The 22102-nt window shown below is 44.9% G+C and overlaps 1 protein-coding gene across 1 annotated transcript in view; it reads right to left on the reverse strand.

The window, feature by feature from the left end:
- Window positions 1-627: 627 nt before the first annotated feature.
- LOC134568521 (uncharacterized) overlaps window positions 628-22102 on the reverse strand; it is a 35881-nt gene continuing 14406 nt past the window's right edge. The window contains exons 2-5 of the mRNA XM_063427153.1: window positions 7987-8433; window positions 5786-6061; window positions 4270-4433; window positions 628-1771 (exon numbers count right to left, since the gene is read on the reverse strand). Coding sequence (XP_063283223.1) covers window positions 1727-1771; window positions 4270-4433; window positions 5786-6061; window positions 7987-8433 — 932 coding nt within the window. The 3' untranslated portion in view covers window positions 628-1726. The remainder of the gene's footprint in view (window positions 1772-4269; window positions 4434-5785; window positions 6062-7986; window positions 8434-22102) is intronic.

Genomic DNA, 22102 nt, shown 5'->3' on the forward strand with positions numbered 1-22102 from the left:
AGGAACAATCCAGTTTTATTTATATTTCTCTGTTTTGAGAACTTTACTCTTTAAATGCTCATCAAACCCTTATTGATAACAGAATTTACCTGAACTTTGCGTTTGCCGTGGATGTGAACATACGATCCAGTGTTTTCGGCTCTAGGCTGACATTATTGGAGCAGATAAAGCAATAATATTGTATAGTTGGCTCTTCCATTGTAGATAATAACATCCACTTATTGCTGGAAATGAGAGAGTCATTTGGGGAAAATAAAACTTTAATTTGAAGAAGTAAGAAAACTAGAAGGTAAAGTATTTGTTGGAAGCGGCGGTGAGAATAACGAAAGGTTTCCTGTAACCTCAAAGCACAGAAAGCGACATAGTGTTAGATGTGATGGGAGCGGGTGTAACCCTGAGCATCGGATACACAAAGGATTGGCTATTCTGGGCTGTGGATTACAACGCTCAGCCAAGCCTAACCCGGCCTAGCCGGAGGTTCTAGTCCAGGGATAGGCAACCTTCGGCACTCCAGATGTTGTGGACTACATCCCCCATAATGCTCTAACACCTATAATGCTGGCAAAGCATCATGGAAGGTGTAGTCCAAAACATCTGGAGTGCCAAAGGTTGCCTATGCCTGTTCTAGTCCATAGAGGCTGCAGTATCAGAGGTAGGTTATCCCTAGACGGTGCTGTGTTAGTGGGTTAAAGTGGACGATACGTAACTGGTGACATGCCCACGGCTAAAATAGCCAAAACCAATAACATCTCTTAAAGATCTGCACTATATAGACTAGCAATTCTAAACCTAACACAACACACTCTTCACATCACTAAGACCTAGTAACACCGTGCATTACCATTAACCCTTTCCTGGCTGAAGGACTGACAGATTACTATTGTACTTCGCCGTGGAAGGGTTAATGGCAGCACCATTTCCTAATGTATTTTCTGTGCACAAAAAATAGGCTCAAAGGACAAGTCACTGCTCTGTGAACGAAACATACATTGTGTCCAAAACATGACTGGAGTATTAGTGGGAAAAGATGTCCGTGTCCTAGTCTTGGGTGCTTCGGCCTCGACCCGGCTGCTGTGTTTTACTCTCTGGTATAAATGCAGTACCAGACAAAATGTGATGATTATTCAGATAAACCTGCGATATTTGCTCATTTTCTGTGATTTCTGTATTCCTTGCAGAGGCGTGGAATGGCCTGGGGCCTCTGGCCAGTGCTGTTGGTTATGACGTGATGTGATGTGATGTTCTCCTCCTCCCACAGATACTTTGGATTTCAGTGTCTCTTCAAAGCAACAGTGTTAATGGCAAAATGCTTTTGGGAAACGTGAAACAAGAACACAATGTCACTCTAGAACTAAAGGGTTAATGGGGTGCATTGCTATCAACATACATTTACTGTAGGGGGCACTGTTGCTAAGTGGACCTTTTATGTATTAGGAGGCCTGGTGTCGTACGTTTACGGCCCACCATGGATTGTAATTGCCTCAGTCGTGTCAGCAGAATTAGTTTCAAGGAAACCTCTCGCAAGGCATCTGCGAGAACTCAGTCCAAACTGCAGAGACCGAAGGCACAGTGGGGACAAGGGCGGGGAGAGAGGAGCGTCCAAAAAAAACTCTCTCTTCCCGCATGTTGTCTCTGGGGGCACAATAAAAGGGTTTTGTATTTTTAGTTTGTAACTTTTTTTAGTCTTGTGCAAAATAACGCTCCCTGCTCCCGTCCAACCTCCGTCTTAGTAACTGTACAGAGACAGCGGTGTATCCTCCATCATATCATCCTGCAAACAGAGAACGACAACGGAGGTTAGGAACAATCGGGACTGTGTATAAAGAATGTGTCTATTTTTAAAGAACGTTTGTGACATATTACCTGCGCAATAAGAAATTCATATTGCTGGAGGTAATTATTTGATACAAGGACACAATAATGAATTGTGACTCAGATAAACCCTTTAATATAGTTTAATATAATATAGCCTTGGACTCAAATGGCTACATTGTAACCCTCTCCTGATTGGTCTCCCCAAAAGCCGTACTGCCCCGCTACAGTCTGTAATGAATGCTGCAGCTAGACTGATTTTCCTATCCAGTCGGTCCTCTCACACCTCGCCCCTCTGCCAGTCCTTACATTGGCTCCCTGTATCCTATAGGAGTCCATTCAAAGTGCTAACCCATACATTTAAAGCACTGAACAATTCCAGCCCCTCTTATATCTCTTCACTGATCCAGAGGTATGCCCCTCCTCGTACCCTCCGCTCTGCCCGCGACCACCTCCTGACCGCTGCTCGCACCCGTACGGCCAACTCACGCTTGCAGGACCTCTCACGGGCGGCTCCTCTCCTATGGAATAACTTGCCTACTGCCATCAGACTCTCCCCTAGTCTTCAATCATTTAAGAAGGGCCTTAAATCCCATCTCTTCAGGAAAGCGTATGGCCTCCCAGAGTAATCTCTCCCTTACATACCTGTCTCTTGCTCTCCTATGGGATAGTGCTTTGCTCTCTCCTCCAGCTCTGCTTCACTCCTACTTGATATTTCCTATCCTAATGTTTCTAATACCCCACCTCCTATGACTGTAAGCTCATTTGAGCAGGGTCCTCTTCAACCTATTATTCCTGTAAGTTTTCTTGTAATTGTCTTATTTATTGTTACATCCCCCCCTCTCAAAATATTGTAAAGCGCTACGGAATCTGTTGGCGCTATATAAATGGCAATAATAATAATAATAATAATAATAATAATAACACTGAGCTGACAATGAGTCGGGAAAAGGTGAACTACAACAAAGACTGTGAGAGGGGTATGTATGTCATGGTAACGTCATTAAAGGTACAGACTGCTGCACTTGGAATCCTCCGGGATAGCCTGATCTTAAAGGGACTCTGTCAAGAAAACACTAACATCGCACAGACCATATTGTGACGACCAGAGAGGATGCTGGGTAAACCAACTGACTTCCTACACCTAGTGGCACATTTTTTGCCACCAGCATCGGATAGTCTGTACATATGAAACCTGTTCACTTTACCTAAAATATAGAATAAATTTAGTTGCAGATTATTGTGGGACCATCTAATTTTACTTATTAGAGCCCCTTTAAGTCAAATCGAACAGCATATATTAGGGATGGACCAATATTGGTTTTTTGTTTTTTTAAGAGACAAATCTGTGAACTTTCAGGCCAATAGCCGATAATTTGCCGATATTCTGTACATTTACAGTCTTAAAAAAAAAAAAAAAAAAAAACTTTCTACACAAATCTACTGTTAACTGAACATTTTTATTATTTTTTTTTTGCTATTTTTTTTTTTTTATTATTATTAAGGTAAATGCCCAAAATATACATGCCAGTCAGAATTGTTTGTTGTCAAGAATATGTGTGTGTGTGTAGTGGAAGCAGTGAGAGTATTTGATTAGTGAATGCAGTGTGTGTGCGTGTTTGTCTAGTGTGTATAGTGAATGCAGTGAGTGTGTTGTGTAGTGTGTATATAATGAATACAGTGTGTATAGTGAATGCAGTGTGTGTTTGTGTAGGTATGTAATGTATGTAAAGGGGGGTGGGGGGGGGCATTTTTAGTTTAAATTATAAGAAATATTAAATTTTTTCTGTCCCCCCCTCCCTGCTTCTTACTTGGCCAGGGAGGGGGATATGGCATTCCCTAATGGTCCGGTGGCATGGACTGTGCAGTGGGGGCCCGCAGCAAGCTCTTACTTACCTTCCCTTCAGCTCCCCTGTCTAACTGTTGCGGCCAGCGTGCCGCGTGAAGCGTTGCCATGGTAATCTGTGGCAACGCTCTGACGGCGGCGGGACTCGCGAGATTTAGACAGGGGAGCTGTTGGGAAGGTAAGAGCTTGCTGCGGGCCCACCAGGACAGCCAGGCTTGTCATGGGCCCAGCGGTCCTAGTATGTATTATCGGCAATATCGGTATCTCTATAGGCCGATACCAATATTGCCGAAAATACTGAATATTGGCCGATAATCGGTCGATCCCTAGCTTATATTTAGTAAATGTCTACTGCACTGTTGTTATTCCAGGAGTACTGTATTGCAGGGGATTTAAACTCTTACACTAGCTATTGTTGGACTCTACCTCATAGCTGGGTTGCAGAGACTTATGGAATTTAAGATACAACAACTCCTAGGGGGAACTGTACAACACTTCTGCCTAGCCTTATCCCTGATGTGATGCAGAGTGTCCTTAGGAGTTCCTGTTGGACACCTTCCATGATGTGACCTTACTGTTTCTCAAACACAATGCATGTTGGGGTCACTCACCATCGGGAGGTCTTGTAGTCTTCTAAATTCGGTTCGGCTGTTCCTCCGCCGGTAACGGTGAAACCCCACAATGACAACAACCATGACGACCATTATGGTAAATACAGACACGATCATCACAAAGAGCGGGTTGGAATTACTTTTGGAGTAGAAACCTGGCAGATCTGGGAAAGGATAGGACATTACAATCAGATGTGTTCTAGAGCACGGTTCAGCAATGCAGAATGAGGTGCCCATGACAGTGCCATCTACCAAAAACAGATATTAATACAAATATTTGTTTTTTAATCACTACATTTTTGGTCAAAATACAAAAGGTAATAACGTTGTTACAAATTATGACGAATCCATTTTGCATAAAATTTACAAATCTCCTGTCTATTTTCTGTCAAGGTTATTAAATAAGCCAGGAACTGGAACATATCGGCAAACTGGAAATATTAGCCAACTCACCTAACATTTCTTATTCTGACAGTCTCCAATCTAGTGAAGCAGTGGTGAGATAACACTCAGGTCTGGGATATTTACTAAAGCATGAATTGCTGGGAATTCAAAATAAACATCAAACTTTAGTACACACTACTCAAAATGGATGAATTCTCCTCGTTAGTTAAAGGGACACTCCAGGCACCCAGACCACTTCTGCCCATTGGAGTGGTCTGGGTGCCAACTCCCACTACTCCTAACCTTGCAAGTGTAATTATTGTAGTTTTTTATAAACTGCAATAATTACCTTGCAGGGTTAACTCCACCTCTAGTGGCTGTCTACTAGACAACCACTAGAGGGCACTTCCTGGTTCCTAGCACACGAAACCTGTGCTATAGCGTCGCTGGACGTCCTCACGCTATGTTTCCCCATAGGAAAGCACTGAAAAGCATTTTGCCGCGCATGCGTATTAGGTCTCCTCGGCCGGTGGGCGGGATCAGTCTCGCCCACCGGCCGACGCAATCACAGGGAGGAGCAGCAGCGGAGTAAGAAGCAGCGACGTGGGACATGTCGCTGCTTCTGGTAAGTAACTGAAGGGGTTTTCACCCGTTCAGCAACCGAGGATTGGGGGAAGGGAGGGAGAGGGGACCTGCAGTGCCAGGAAAACGGACTGTTTTCCTGGCACTGGAGTTTTCCTTTAAGATTTCAGTTCTATTATTGTTAGCCTCAAATTTGAAATTCACATAGAATTTCTGACAAGACTTAATTACCGATAAATAACCGATATACTTCCTCTACAATGCAGTATGACTACACATCCCTTGGGTCTAAAATAGACACAAGTGGCCATTTCCTAATTCGGTATTTAGTTAGAGCCCGTACACAAGTCCGAACACCGCAAGACAGAATAAAACCAGGAAAATTATGATGAGAAGCTCATTAGATACTGCAGGGGATCGCTAATATGTGTGAATGCACTGAGCTCTGCGTTTAATGAATAATAACATCATACTGGACTTAGCTGGGAATATTTACTCAATAAAAAGTTTAAATAAGCTGTATTACGATTACCGTAGACATGACACTCACCTCTATCATCATCTCCCACATTCAGTACAGACGGATGCTCCTCAACCTCTGATCGTGTTGTGTGGGCAGCCCTGGTGCCCTGGGTGGCAGGACTGGTGGGACTTGCTGTGGTTGCCCTGGAGGTTATGAACACGTTCGTGGTGATGGCGGCCATTTGTGTGGCTGTCGTCACTGTACCCTGCGTGATAACTGTGGATGTGTCACTGCTAGACTGTGATTGTTCTGTTGGTGGCTCGGGAGTGGTGAGAGGCATCTCAGTGTGGCTTTTCACGGTCTCTGATGGGTGAAATAATGAGGGAAATGTCAACAATATCAGATGGTTTGCTGCCGACCATGAGGCCAATATATAGAAGAACCGGTACACGAAATATCAACTCAGTTTGGAAAATAACAGACAGAGTCATGGTCTCAGATTTAAGACACCGAACAAAGTCACATAATTTCTATAAATTGTCTGATATATCTGAATTGCCATTATGAGAGGGAACTTGCTTCTCCAGACTCCCACACTTTAACTGTAACATAACCTACACAGTGCATCTAGTTATACTGGGTGGGTTTATATTATTAAAGGGACACTCCAGGCTCCCACACACGTTAGATGCACTGTGTAGGTTAGGTTAGTTAGTTATACTGGGTGGGTTTATATTATTAAAGGGACACTCCAGACTCCCACACACGTTAGGTGCACTGTGTAGGTTAGGTTACAGCTAGTTATACCGGGTGGGTTTATATTATTAAAGGGACACTCCAGGCTCCCACACGTTAGATGCACTGTGTAGGTCAGGTTACAGTTATACTGGGTGGGTTTATATTATTAAAGGGACACTCCAGACTCCCACACACGTTAGGTGCACTGTGTAGGTTAGGTTACAGTTAGTTATACCGGGTGGGTTTATATTATTAAAGGGACACTCCAGGCTCCCACACGTTAGATGCACTGTGTAGGTCAGGTTACAGTTATACTGGGTGGGTTTATATTATTAAAGGGACACTCCAGACTCCCACACACGTTAGGTGCACTGTGTAGGTTAGGTTACAGTTAGTTATACCGGGTGGGTTTATATTATTAAAGGGACACTCCAGGCTCCCACACACGTTAGGTGCACTGTGTAGGTTAGGTTACAGTTATACTGGGTGGGTTTATATTAATAAAGGGACACTCCAGGCTCCTACACACGTTAGGTACACTGTGTAGGTTAGGTTACAGTTAGTTATACTGGGTGGGTTTATATTAATAAAGGGACACTCCAGGCTCCCACACGTTAGATGCACTGTGTGTGTTAGGTTACAGTTAGTTATACCGGGTTGGTTCATATAATTAAAGGGACACTCCAGGCTCCCACACACGTTAGATGCACTGTGTAGGTTAGGTTACAGTCAGTTATACTGAGTGGGTTTATATTATTAAAGGGACACTCCAGGCTCCCACACACGTTAGGTGCACTGTGTAGGTTAGGTTACAGTTAGTTATACTGGGTGGGTTTATATTATTAAAGGGACACTCCAGGCTCCCACACACGTTAGGTGCACTGTGTAGGTTAGGTTACAGTTAGTTATACTGGGTGGGTTTATATTATTAAAGGGACACTCCAGGCTCCCACACACGTTAGGTACACTGTGTAGGTTAGGTTACAGTTATACTGGGTGGGTTAATATTATTAAAGGGACACTCCAGGCTCCCACACACGTTAGATGCACTGTGTAGGTTAGGTTACAGTTAGTTATCCTGGGTGGGTTTATATTATTAAAGGGACACTCCAGGCTCCCACACACGTTAGGTACACTGTGTAGGTTAGGTTACAGTTATACTGGGTGGGTTAATATTATTAAAGGGACACTCCAGGCTCCCACACACGTTAGATGCACTGTGTAGGTTAGGTTACAGTTAGTTATACCGGGTGGGTTTATATTATTAAATGGACACTCCAGGCTGTAGATTGCAATAAAATAATGTGGGGATAAAATTCTCCTAGATGCCCCTTAGACGTGCGATATATCAAAACTATCACAAATAAATGTTATATTTATATTTATATCTTTTATAATTCCATGGAACCACAGACAAAATAAAATAGTGCATTTCTTTACACTAACTCACGGAAGACCACACCCCAATCATACATGCAGTACATTGAGCCCTTGTGGTAAAGGCCCAGGCCGCCTCACTAGAGAAATGATGAGCAGATAAAGCTCCGTACCTGCTGTCTCCTCGGCTCTGGTGGTGGCTGTTGGAGTGGTGGTCGGTGTCGCTGTGGATGTGGGCTGGGAGTTGAAAGAACTGGTTACCTCCCTTTCCATGTTGTTTTGATTGGGGAATGTCTGAGTGGGATTGGATGTGGTCTTCACAAGCCCGGTGATAACCTCCTCAGGAGCTCCGGTACTCACTGCAGGATTGTCGGGTTCCGTTGCCATACTGCCTGTAGTCAATGTATCGGCTACCGATATGCTTTGTTCTGTTACTCCTTCACTTTCATTCACAGATCGTACCGGACTGGCATTCGTGCTTTCTGGTTGGCTGGAACTCCAGGCCCAGTTCTCCACCTCTGCCTTTACTCTTTGTGCAGAGCGGTCCGTAACACCAGTAACCAGGGGGTTCTCAGTAAACAGCTCCGGGGTTGGGGTGCTCAGAGATTCCAGAGGTACTCCTAATACAGAAACACAATGTTTTATATTACAGGGTAACGTTCCAGGCATCTACATTTGGCCCATTTGGTTGACGGTAGACTTCTGATAGTTTTCAGACTTTGATGAATATATAATAATCTGTGCAGTTTCTGAACCTGTGAGAATGTGGGTGCTCCATTCTCGTAATGCTAAGGCAGATTGGAATGGCAAATCATTTTAAGCGGTTTCATTGTGGGTTACAATATGGTAAACGGACACTAGATGGCGCTTAATAAACATTGAATTGTATATGGTCTTTATTATTTCCATAGCACCAACATGTTACATGGCGCTGTACAAAATGTAACAGAACCATTTACACATTGATACTGGGGGGAGGTGGGTATTGTATAAGGCAGGTAACTTAGATCACGTGTGGTGATTAATATTAACTTGCTAGCAGAGCTATGAAGGATATGTCGTCTGCAACATCGGGAGTGTAAAGGTGAGTCATTGTATCTGAGGATTACTAACAATTTCCTGGGGTCTCTGTGTCAATGAGAAGATTCTCATGGTGAGAGGGCAGCTTCTTGGAGTCTTACACAGTTTTTTATTAAAATGAGAATTCAACAAGAATTTCAAATGTCGGTCAAATTAGCCAAACTGGAAAATTCTCTAAGTCCGCTAGGCTTCCTGTTCGGCCATTTTGGCCTTAAAGGGACAGTATAGGCACCAAGACCACTTCATTTCATTGTACTGGTCTGGGAGCATGTCTCTGTTCCCGTAATACTGCAATGTAAATCACAGCAGTTTTAGAGAAATGAAACAGACAGCCACTAGAGGCGCTTCCTGCTGTTTCACGTAGTTTAACTCTGGGAAACTATGGTGGACGTCCTAAGGGCATGAGGGTGTCCAGCGTCCTCAATATCCCCCATAGGAAAACATTGATTCAATGCTTTCCTATGGGAAGGCCCTAATGTGCGCATCAGGATCCCCCTCAAGGCTGGCGTTGGAGGGAGCTGAGACGGAGCCAGCACCAAGTGTGATAAGGTGAGTGACAGAAAGGGTTAATTAACGGGGGTGAGAGCAGGAGGAGCACTTTAGTGTTAGGAATATAAATGATAGTAGTGTTCCTTTAAATTTTACATTTACTTTGAATTGTGTACAGGATAGCAAAGCATCATGGGAAATACAGTACTGCAACAGCTGGAGAGCTGGCCATTGACTACTGTAAATAAACAGAGATCCACAATAAAGAAAAAGCTTTAAACATTCACACGGAGTCTCACACTCTGCAAAATGGGCTGCGGTTCAAACAGTTAATGCAAAGCATTTCTATAAGCATTTCAAACATCCTGTGGGTCCCTGGTAGGTAAACAGTTAATAATAAGCTGAGAGCCCTGCCGGTCCCCGGTAGATAAATGGTTAATAATAAGTACAGGCCTGCCGGTCCCAGGTAGATAAATGGTTAATAATAAGTACAGGCCTACCGGTCCCCGGTAGATAAATAGTTAATAATAAGTACAGCACTGCCGGTCCCTGGTAGATAAATGGTTAATAATAAGGACAGCCCTGCCGGTCCCTGGAAGATAAATGGTTAATAATAAGTACAGCCTTGCCGGTCCCCGGTAGATAAATGGTTAATAATAAGTACAGGCCTGCCGGTCCCAGGTAGATAAATGGTTAATAATAAGTACAGGCCTACCGGTCCCCGGTAGATAAATAGTTAATAATAAGTACAGCACTGCCGGTCCCTGGTAGATAAATGGTTAATAATAAGGACAGCCCTGCCGGTCCCTGGAAGATAAATGGTTAATAATAAGTACAGCCTTGCCGGTCCCCGGTAGATAAATGGTTAATAATAAGTACAGGCCTACCGGTCCCCAGTAGATAAATGGTTAATAATAAGGACAGCCCTGCCGGTCCCTGGAAGATAAATGGTTAATAATAAGTACAGCCCTGCCGGTCCCTGTTAGATAATTGGTTAATAATAAGTACAGGCCTGACGGTCCCTGGTAGATGAATGGTTAATAATAAGTACAGCCCTGCCGGTCCCTGGTAGATAAATGGTTAATAATAAGTACACAACCCTGACAGTCCCTGGTAGATAAAGGGTCAATAATAAGCACAGCCCTGCCGGTCCCAGGTAGATAAATGGTTAATAATACGTACAGCCCTACCGGTCCCTGGTAGATAAATGGTTAATAATAAGTACAGCCCTGACGGTCCCTGGTAGATAAAGAGTTAATAATAAGTACAGCCCTACTGGTCCCTGGCAGATGAATGGTTAAGGCAGATGAATGGTTAATAATAAGTACAGCGCTGCCAGTCCCTGGTAGATAAAGGGTTAATAATAAGTACACAGCCCTGGTAGATAAATGGTTAATAATAAGCACAGCCTTGCCGGTCCCTGGTAGATAAATGGTTAATAATAAGTACACAACCCTGACAGTCCCTGGTAGATAAAGGGTTAATAAGAAGTACAGCCTTGTCGGTCCCTGGTAGATAAATGGTTAATAATAAGTACAGCCCTGCCGGACCCCGGTAGATAAAGGGTCAATAATAAGCACACAGTCTCTCAAAGCCTCATTCATAACTAAACTGCAGAGTAAACAGGAATTCAGGTCCCGGCCCCATCACCGCAAACACATTATATGCTTTCAAACTTCAGTACCACAGCGAGGGGCAATAACCAGAGCGGGGTATTACAGCGAGGGGCAATAACCAGAGCAGGGTATTACAGCGAGGGGCAATAACCAGAGCGGGGTATTACAGCGAGGGGCAATAACCAGAGCGGGGTATTACAGACACTATATTACAACGGCAATAACCAGAGCGGGGTATTACAGCGAGGGGCAATAACCAGAGCGGGGTATTACAGACACTATATTACAACGGCAATAACCAGAGCAGGGTATTACAGCGAGGGGCAATAACCAGAGCGGGGTATTACAGCGAGGGGCAATAACCAGAGTGGGGTATTACAGCGAGGGGCAATAACCAGAGCGGGGTATTACAGCGAGGGGCAATAACCAGAGCGGGGTATTACAGCGAGGGGCAATAACCAGAGCGGGGTATTACAGCGAGGGGCAATAACCAGAGCGGGGTATTACAGACACTATATTACAACGGCAATAACCAGAGCAGGGTATTACAGCGAGGGGCAATAACCAGAGCGGGGTATTACAGCGAGGGGCAATAACCAGAGTGGGGTATTACAGCGAGGGGCAATAACCAGAGCAGGGTATTACAGCGAGGGGCAATAACCAGAGCAGGGTATTACAGCGAGGGGCAATAACCAGAGCAGGGTATTACAGCGAGGGGCAATAACCAGGGCGGGGTATTACAGCGAGGGGCAATAACCAGGGCGGGGTATTACAGACACGATATTACAGCGAGGGGCAATAACCAGAGCAGGGTATTACAGCGAGGGGCAATAACCAGAGCAGGGTATTGCAGACACTATATTACAGCGAGGGGCAATAACCAGAGCAGGGTATTACAGACACTACATTACAGCGAGGGGCAATAACCAGAGCAGGGTATTACAGACACTATATTACAGCGAGGGGCAATAACCAGAGTGGGGTATTACAGACACGATATTACAGCGAGGGGCAATAACCAGAGCAGGGTATTACAGCGAGGGGCAATAACCAGAGCAGGGTATTACAGACACTATATTACAGCGAGGAGCAATAACCAGAGTGGGGTATTACAGACACGATATTACAGCGAGGGGCAATAACCAGAGCAGGGTATTACAGCGAGGGGCAATAACCAGAGCAGGGTATTACAGCGAGGGGCAATAACCAGAGCAGGGTATTACAGACACTATATTACAGCGAGGGGCAATAACCAGAGCAGGGTATTACAGACACTATATCACAGCGAGGGGCAATAACCAGAGCAGGGTATTACAGACACGATATTACAGCGAGGGGCAATAACCAGAGCAGGGTATTACAGCGAGGGGCAATAACCAGAGCAGGGTATTACAGCGAGGGGCAATAACCAGAGCAGGGTATTACAGCGAGGGGCAATAACCAGAGCGGGGTATTACAGCGAGGGGCAATAACCAGAGCGTGGTATTACAGTAAGGGGCAATAACCAGAGCAGGGTATTACAGCGAGGGGCAATAACCAGAGCGGGGTATTACAGACACAATATTACAGCGAGGGGCAATAACCAGAGCAGGGTATTACAGCGAGGGGCAATAACCAGAGCGGGGTATTACAGCGAGGGGCAATAGCCAGAGCGGGGTATTACAGCGAGGGGCAATAACCAGAGCGGGATATTACAGAAAGGGGCAATAGCCAGAGCGGGGTATTACAGATATGATATTACAGCGAGGGGCAATAGCCAGAGCAGGGTATTACAGCGAGGGGCAATAACCAGAGTGGGGTATTACAGACACGATATTACAGCGAGGGGCAATAACCAGAGCAGGGTATTACAGCGAGGGGCAATAACCAGAGCAGGGTATTACAGACACTATATTACAGCGAGGAGCAATAACCAGAGTGGGGTATTACAGACACGATATTACAGCGAGGGGCAATAACCAGAGCAGGGTATTACAGCGAGGGGCAATAACCAGAGCAGGGTATTACAGCGAGGGGCAATAACCAGAGCAGGGTATTACAGACACTATATTACAGCGAGGGGCAATAACCAGAGCAGGGTATTACAGACACTATATCACAGCGAGGGGCAATAACCAGAGCAGGGTATTACAGACACGATATTACAGCGAGGGGCAATAACCAGAGCAGGGTATTACAGCGAGGGGCAATAACCAGAGCAGGGTATTACAGCGAGGGGCAATAACCAGAGCGGGGTATTACAGCGAGGGGCCATAACCAGAGCGGGGTATTACAGCGAGGGGCAATAACCAGAGCGTGGTATTACAGTAAGGGGCAATAACCAGAGCAGGGTATTACAGCGAGGGGCAATAACCAGAGCGGGGTATTACAGACACAATATTACAGCGAGGGGCAATAACCAGAGCAGGGTATTACAGCGAGGGGCAATAACCAGAGCGGGGTATTACAGACACAATATTACAGCGAGGGGCAATAACCAGAGCAGGGTATTACAGCGAGGGGCAATAACCAGAGCGGGGTATTACAGCGAGGGGCAATAGCCAGAGCGGGGTATTACAGACACTATATTACAGCGAGGGGCAATAACCAGAGCAGGGTATTACAGACACTATATCACAGCGAGGGGCAATAACCAGAGCAGGGTATTACAGACACGATATTACAGCGAGGGGCAATAACCAGAGCAGGGTATTACAGCGAGGGGCAATAACCAGAGCAGGGTATTACAGCGAGGGGCAATAACCAGAGCGGGGTATTACAGCGAGGGGCAATAACCAGAGCGGGGTATTACAGCGAGGGGCAATAACCAGAGCGTGGTATTACAGTAAGGGGCAATAACCAGAGCAGGGTATTACAGCGAGGGGCAATAACCAGAGCGGGGTATTACAGACACAATATTACAGCGAGGGGCAATAACCAGAGCAGGGTATTACAGCGAGGGGCAATAACCAGAGCGGGGTATTACAGCGAGGGGCAATAGCCAGAGCGGGGTATTACAGCGAGGGGCAATAACCAGAGCGGGATATTACAGAAAGGGGCAATAGCCAGAGCGGGGTATTACAGATATGATATTACAGCGAGGGGCAATAGCCAGAGCAGGGTATTACAGCTAGGGGCAATAACCAGAGCGGGATATTACAGCAAGGAGCAATAGATAGAGCGGGGTATTACAGCGAAGGGCAATAACCAGAGTGGGATATTACAGCGAGGGGCAATAGCCAGAGCAGGATATTACAGCGAGGGGAAATAACCAGAGCGGGATATTACAGCAAGGGGCAATAGATAGAGCGGGGTATTACAGCGAAGGGCAATAACCAGAGTGGGATATTACAGCGAGGGGCAATAGCCAGAGCAGGATATTACAGCGAGGGGAAATAACCAGAGCGGGATATTACAGCAAGGGGCAATAGATAGAGCGGGGTATTACAGCGAGGGGAAATAACCAGAGTGGGATATTACAGCGAGGGGCAATAACCAGAGCGGGGTATTACAGCGAGGGGCAATAACCAGAGCGGGGTATTACAGTGAGGGGCAATAACCAGAGCGTGGTATTACAGTAAGGGGCAATAACCAGAGCAGGGTATTACAGCGAGGGGCAATAACCAGAGCGGGGTATTACAGCGAGGGGCAATAACCAGAGCGGGGTATTACAGCGAGGGGCAATAACCAGAGCGGGATATTACAGCGAGGGGCAATAACCAGAGCAGGGTATTACAGCAAAGGGGCAATAAGCAGAGCGGGGTATTACAGCAAAGGAGCAATAACCAGAGCGGGGTATTACAGACACAATATTACAGCGAGGGGCAATAACCAGAGATTCCCGTAATGATAATCTTTGTGGTGGGTTTACAAGGTCTGGGGGTGTTTTCCGATGCCTTTTTGCGTCACACTAACAACACTATATATAACCATTTTAATTTTCCAGTATTTTAGCTTGATGCTAACCAGATCCCTCGAACAGTGTGTGTCAGACAGCGTGTGTGTACACCTACCGAAATCTGGGACCAGAAAACAGATATAATCCCTTCTAACCCATTTATAATACAGCGAGAATGTCACAGAGAATGCGCTATATAACGGCTAAAATGAATAAAACATTAATAAATGATATATCAAACTCTGCTGGGATTCCTCGATAATGAACCATTTATAAAAACATGATATCAATTTCCGGCTAACTTTCCATCCATTCCGGTGGAACAGTACTTTACATACTTTATAAACAGGGGAGACCGGTTATTATCCGGTACCGGATTAATTAGTATTTATCAGATTATGACATTAAGTATTCGGTGTTTAATAAAGTGCAGTTTAGTCACCAGAATGCCAGACTGCACGAGCGTCGGGGATCATTTACTGAACTGCCCTGACAAGGAAAACAAACAAACAAACAAACAAACAGTCAACTAGTAAAATGAAATGATTTAACCAGGAAAGGACTTGTCACCATCCTGGATTATTCTAGATATCATTAGTAAACTGAAATGGACCCTTTAGCTTGCTGGAGGGCTTTATATGTGAAGAGTGTCTCTTTTTTTCGTTTTTGAAAAAGTGCATCATTAGAAATTAGCAGTTTATAAATTAACCCGGTTACACCCACCTGGCTGTCACTCAGATAACCGGTCCTGTTACTTCCTGGTTTAGTTAGCTCAGTGGAGATAAACTCAAGAGGCAGCAATTGCCCAGAGCACCTGCCTTGCAAAGACGTGTCATTGAGCTGCATTGAGAAGCCTGTGATTGGACAGCCACAGAAAGTCTGGGCGGGGTTAGAAGGGGAGGGCTTGCAAAGGAAGCAGAAAGAGATCTGCAGCGTCTGCAAGCTGTTTTTTTAGATATACCCTCATTGGGTAAGAAAATGCATAATTAAATGCACGCATGTTTTCATTGGGGTATATCTCCTAAATAGTTATTTCTTTGTAGTATTTAGGAGTTTCGTGTCCCTTTAATGGAACCCATTTTATTAACCATGTGCAGACAATATGCCAAACTTGTCCTGACAGTTTTAATAAAACGTGCCAAGGCGGTTTCTAGCCATGTTCCTGTCTGCATCAGAATTCTCCACTTGGCTCTTCTTCCCACACCTTTCCTCAATTAATTTTCACATCGCAAGTATGACGTTCGCTATGTTAAAAAAAAAAAAAAAAAACCCACACAATTAAACAAGTTACTGCTTCTGTGTTACCGTCAGATTTTTTCTGCTATTCCCTGCGCGGTGGATTAAGGCATCGTGTATAAAGGTCAGGGTATGAGATTTGTAAATAGGAACGTGGCACATCATCAGATTCTTTTTATACAAGACTCCCATAGATAATACTGCAGGAGCAGAATCCACAGACAAACTGTCACATCCCTGGTTAATTCTGCCCAATACTCCGTTCAGTGAATAACCCCCAGTCTGGATTGCCGGAAGCCCAATAAAAACATCAATTTGCGCAGGCTATAAAAATCCAAAGTGTGAAAAGGTTTTAGAAGGGTGTCTGTCTGTGGGCTCTTTCTGTGAAAATTGATGCAATAAAAGTCGCTACTTAAAACTGAGATTTTCACCATCTCCTGTGCGAACCTCAAGATAAATTAACGCCTTTGCAACAGCGCGATTCCATGCAGCAGCTTGTGTTTGATGCTCTCACGAAGCCCAGACGAACGCTCCATTGAGCCATGTGAGTCAGAGGCTCGTGCTAATTCTCAGAACGAGAGCCGGCCTGTGCTCCCAGTGACGTGAGGATTGTCAGAGAGTCTCAGTCAGAAAGCAGGCCCTATTTGGAATATCTGTGAAGCTCTGAGCTGACGCAGACACCAGGGGATGTTATAAATATTTGCTAAGCTGACAGACAAATGGGAATCGCGGGACAAATCAACAAATACTCTCTCATGTGAAAACAGGCCTCTCTCCATCCAGACTTTTTAAATCTAATCCTCCATCCCTCCTCAGGGGATCTGAGTGTAGAAGCAAAACAGAGAAATGCTTATAAAATAAAACGCTTATAAAATGCCTGGTTCATGAGCCTTTCATCCTACGAGGAGGTCAGCTCTGGCCTTAGACTCGTCCGAAATGACCTCAAGAAATTGGGCCAAATTACTGGCTAGGAGCTTATAGCCTCAAATCCTTATGGAATTTAATGAACTCTTCAATAGCCCATCACTGAAATGACATTGTGATAACAATGTGATGTTATTACCAGTCCTAGTTCATTATTGATATCCTTTATGGAAACTCGTTTATGGTCAGTGGAAATTGTAACAGAATTATCTCCAGACTGTAAGACTGTGAGAATCTGCCCATTCACCCTGAGAATCTGCGCATGCATCAAGAATCTGGCCAATCTCAGACTTTGCTCGTTCACGTTGAGACTCCAATAATGTGCCCATTCACACTGGTACCCCTAGAATCTGTGTATTTACTGAGAATCTGTCCATTCACACTAGTACGCCGAGAATCTGTGTATTTACTGAGAATCTGTCCATTCACACTGGTACGCCGAGAATCTGTGTATTTACCGAGAATCTGCCCATTCACACTGGTACCCTGAGAATCTGTGTATTTGTGGAGAATCTACCCATTCACACTGGCCCCCTTAGAATCTGTGTATTTACTGAGAATCTGTTAATTCACACTGGTACCCCAAGGATTTGTCCTGTGAATCTGTGTATTTACTGAGAATCCGCTCGTTCACACTGGTACCCAGAGAATCTGTGTATTTATGTAGAATCTGTGTATTTACTGAGAATCTGCCCCCTCACACTGGTACCCTGAGAATCTGTGCATTTACTGAGAATCTGCCCATTCACACTGGTACCCTGAGAATCTGTGTATTTGTGGAGAATCTACCCATTCACACTGGCACCCTTAGAATCTGTGTATTTACTGAGAATCTGCCCATTCACACTGGTACCCCAAGGATTTGTCCTGTGAATCTGTGTATTTACTGAGAATCCGCTCGTTCACACTGGTACCCTGAGAATCTGTGTATTTACTGAGAATCTACACATTCACACTGGTACCCCGAGAATCTGTGTATTTATGTAGAATCTGTGTATTTACTGAGAATCTGCCCATTTACACTGGTACCCTGAGAATCTGTGTATTTATGGAGAATCTGCTCATTCACACTGAGAATTAGTCCCGCCCATCTACCTCACGTAAAAAAGAAAAATCAGAAACAAAACAAAAAATACACACAGGGTTATTAACTAAAGTGATAATTGTTGGGATTTTAAGGTGAATTTTACATTTCAGGCCAAAATAGTTGAAGTTGCCAAATTCTTTAAGTCAGCTATGCTCCTAGTTCTATTACTTTGGCCTTAATTGTGAAATTCCAGATAATTCTCACTTTGATGAGACTCAGTCAGACCCCGAGGGGTTTATTCGCTAAACACCAAATAGCAGTGAACTGAAGCCCGGATTTCAAAACGCAGGCTATAATAGCCGATTAGGAGAATATAGTGACAGATTGACTATTTTAGTCTGAAATTAGCTTTCCATTCAGCGTAATTCCGAGTTAACTGAATAAACACTGAGCGCCCTGGACTGAAAAGCGTGGAAGGGGGTAAGCCTTTCATTCAGGGGCACCTGCCTGGCCCCCAAATGGGGATATCGAGCACTTACCTGCAGACACCTACCTGCCTCTCCCTGTCTGGCTGATTTACAATCACTTTAAGTCTTTCTAACGTGTTACAGATGGGTGGGTCGAGGTTAATAAATATTAAAGATCCAGTGGCTTAAAGCAATCTGTAAACTGTCTGTATAGAATACGTCTACTTCACAGCCGGGGTATAAATTATAAAAATAAACCAGCTCAGGGGTTTTACCCCGTTGTTCGGTTGGGATTTCCACGCAATGAACATCATGATTTATTAATTCATTTTTCTTCACTTCAGCTAGAGAGGGAATGAGAGTGACCGTGAGCGTCTTCCCCTCCCGGCAGCTCGGACAGGAATGGCGAGGATCCTGCGTCACCTGCGAGGTGTGATTTGACCCTCTGGTAGTTATATACACTGGACGAAGTATTGTTTAGCAATAATGGCTGGCTAAGCATCATGGGAAAGGCAGTCACACAATTCATCGGTCATAAACATACCCTCTGTAACATGGCTTCCCATTGGCCGTCTCTGGGTTTCACACCAGATCCGGTTAGCGGGTATTGGATTTAAATGTTTTCTTATTACAATTATTTATATATCGGCAACATATTATGCAGCGCTGTACAATAGGTTAATAAGGCAAACGTTTAATTCAGAACATGATGTGCATACGGGAGCAGTAGATCAAGACGGCCCTGCCCACAGAAGCTTACAATCTAAAGATCTTTCTCCATAGTGTATAACTTAATCTGTATTTCCCTTTCCCTACTTACTCAGGGAGACACCATAACCACTGCTATGCACATCAGGTCCCCAATGCTCTAGGAGACAATGCCTCATCTGTGACTTCACAGGAGGAGGAGAGGTAAGTAAAAATCTGTACAGGTCCTGTCTAACGAGGGACAGTAAAGGGTTAGGAATTTGTGTTTGAGGCTGGCTGAGCACAGAATGATAAGTAGTTCAGAATTATTCCAGGTGCCAAAATCAGCCATCACTGCTCGATGGAAATGCGTAGATTTAGCCGAATATTTTTAGAATCCACCTTTTTGCAGAGACTGGCATCAATTCAGCTTCACTGAAGGAAACCAGTTTTAATTAAACAGCAATAATCTTTAACTCGTTAGACGCAGAGCGTATAGTCCACATATAGATATCCGCTTTGGAGTTATGTCAGATTCAGTTTGGGGGGGTCACAGTAAATTATGGGGTCACTGAAACAAAATTGCCATTTTAGGTCAAATTAGCAGAATATCAAGAATTCTCCAATTCTGACAGCTTTTAATTTGACATTTTGCTCTTCGGTTGTCTCCGTGACACAGTAAGAGAATGACCCCCCACATTATCAGGACAAACTTTAGAATGGACTGTCAGGATTTATTAAAAATGTCATCATTTTGAGCCTCAGATTTCACAAAAATCATTTTCTTTGAAAGGTTTTATAGTTTAACGTTCCCATTTAGAGAATGCCCATGACACTGCGCCACTGTATATGTCAGAGCTTCTTAAACTTCGTAAGAGAAACTCAAAAACTGCCGTTTACCCTTCAGGTTAAATTGAAAGTGAAGTCTATTCTTGAGATCCTGCCAGAGGTATCTCTTTAGGTGCAGAGACCATATTTCTTATATTATGTCATATATGGAAACATTTTATAAAATATATTGGGTGTAAACACTTCATACATAGACATATTGCTGGCAGAGAATTATGGGAACTGTAGTCCAACAATAAGTCGCAAGCCAAGGCCGGGTACCCTGCTATAGATGTTCTCTCTTCATTCTAACCCTAAACAGATTGACAAGCTCTGGCATTCACTTTGTTGAGGAAGGCAACTCCCATTATTCTCACACAGATCATAAAACAAGTTATGCATGGTGGGAGTTTCAGTATGTTACAGTTGGAGTGCCAGAGAATACGTCCGCCCAGAACGCTAACTTAGCGGTGTGGCAATGATTTGGGGAACTATTTACTAAACAGTGAATTGTGCTGGTTTGTAGAAAAAATAATTGTTCAAAAAGAACATTTTTGAAAATAAACGGTGTCATAATCACATCTTGGCTTTTCTTACCTACAATTTACCGTTTTGTAAATATACCCGGTTCCTTCTCATGTTAGCGCACCAGGGATCGCGGCGGGGTGGGACAACCACTTTTCAAAGACAATAGACGATGGAAAATCAGCCCGTGGGGCAGGGCGTGGGGGAAGGAAGACACGTTCCTTGTGGCAACACGTACAGCTCGTGGCCGGGAGCTGCGATAATCTGAACGATTGGGACAGGTTCAGGCAGAGACGCTGCTGGTCTTTCAGGGAAAACTGAATAACAAACAGAAACCTCAGTACACATTCCTTACAGCTACAATGGAGTTCGGAATCACTAGGAATAACTAAACGGAAGGGACATATTAGGTCGAGAGCCGAACTGGACAAACGTTTCCAACTAAACAGTTTCTGCAGCTCGGCTAATTTGGTATAAAATCTGCAACTTGATCATTTAAATCTACATGTTATGGTGCACACATTATTCTACAATTACCCAGTATATATATATAAATGGTATTGGTGAATGATTGGGGTAAAATGGACACATATCTCATACCTACTGAGTGGCCCGAGTTAGGAAGAAAATTCTCATGAAGTCACTTAAAATATCCAGAAATAGGGGCGGAGCCTGGCTTCCAGGCTGCAAGGACGTGCTGAATTAGAGCTCCTGAGCATTATGGCACGATTTGGGGCAAAACCCCCAATAAAACAGCACGCTCAACGCCTGGAAGGTGACAGCACAACCGGGGACACCCGGGCAAATCGACTGATACCAGCCGTTAACCAATTGCTTGCCGGGAACCGGCACCAGCATCAAGAGGCCTACTCGAGGCCCTGTTGGGGAGAGGCAGCTGCTCTCCTCGCGGGTGACTCGGGAGAGAGATCCTCCAAACGACTCACCTCCTACCCCCCCTCCCCCCTGGACCGGCGGGGGTCATCCCGGTCCGCACGGTGGGTTCGGAGCCGCCAGCCACACCGAGAAGTGAGGTGGAGAAAGACCACTGCCGGCGCCCACGAGGCACCCCTAAGATGGCGGATAGTGACACGCCGCCCGCGCCGAATCAACCCCAGCTCACGCTGATCTACCAAGACACCTGGAGGTAATATTCAGCCGCTTCTGGGCAAACCTTAGAGACCGCATGAGAGCAGCACAAACCGCTCAAAGTCCAGCACGGATGACGGGCGGGGGAGGCAGACAGCGGCGGGGAGAGGCGAGCATACCCTTGGGCAAAGCGACAGGCGCTCCACACACTCCCAAACCACAGTGCCCACCCGGGTTGGAGGCCAAAAGGGCGAAGTCCCGGACGCATCATCCACATGCAAGGAGGCTTCACTGCCGAAAGAGGCCAAAGACCACCATGCCCTCCATTGCCCCCCGTCAGGGGAAAAAACTCAGGCTCCAGAAGCTGCAGAGTTTGTGGCACCGTGATGCAGGCCTACACAACAGCCTGGGGCTGGAAGGATGTCCCCATACTGCCCACCGCTGCAG

Source organism: Pelobates fuscus, chromosome 7 (genome assembly GCF_036172605.1).
Source record: "Pelobates fuscus isolate aPelFus1 chromosome 7, aPelFus1.pri, whole genome shotgun sequence".
NCBI classification, from domain to species: domain Eukaryota; kingdom Metazoa; phylum Chordata; class Amphibia; order Anura; family Pelobatidae; genus Pelobates; species Pelobates fuscus.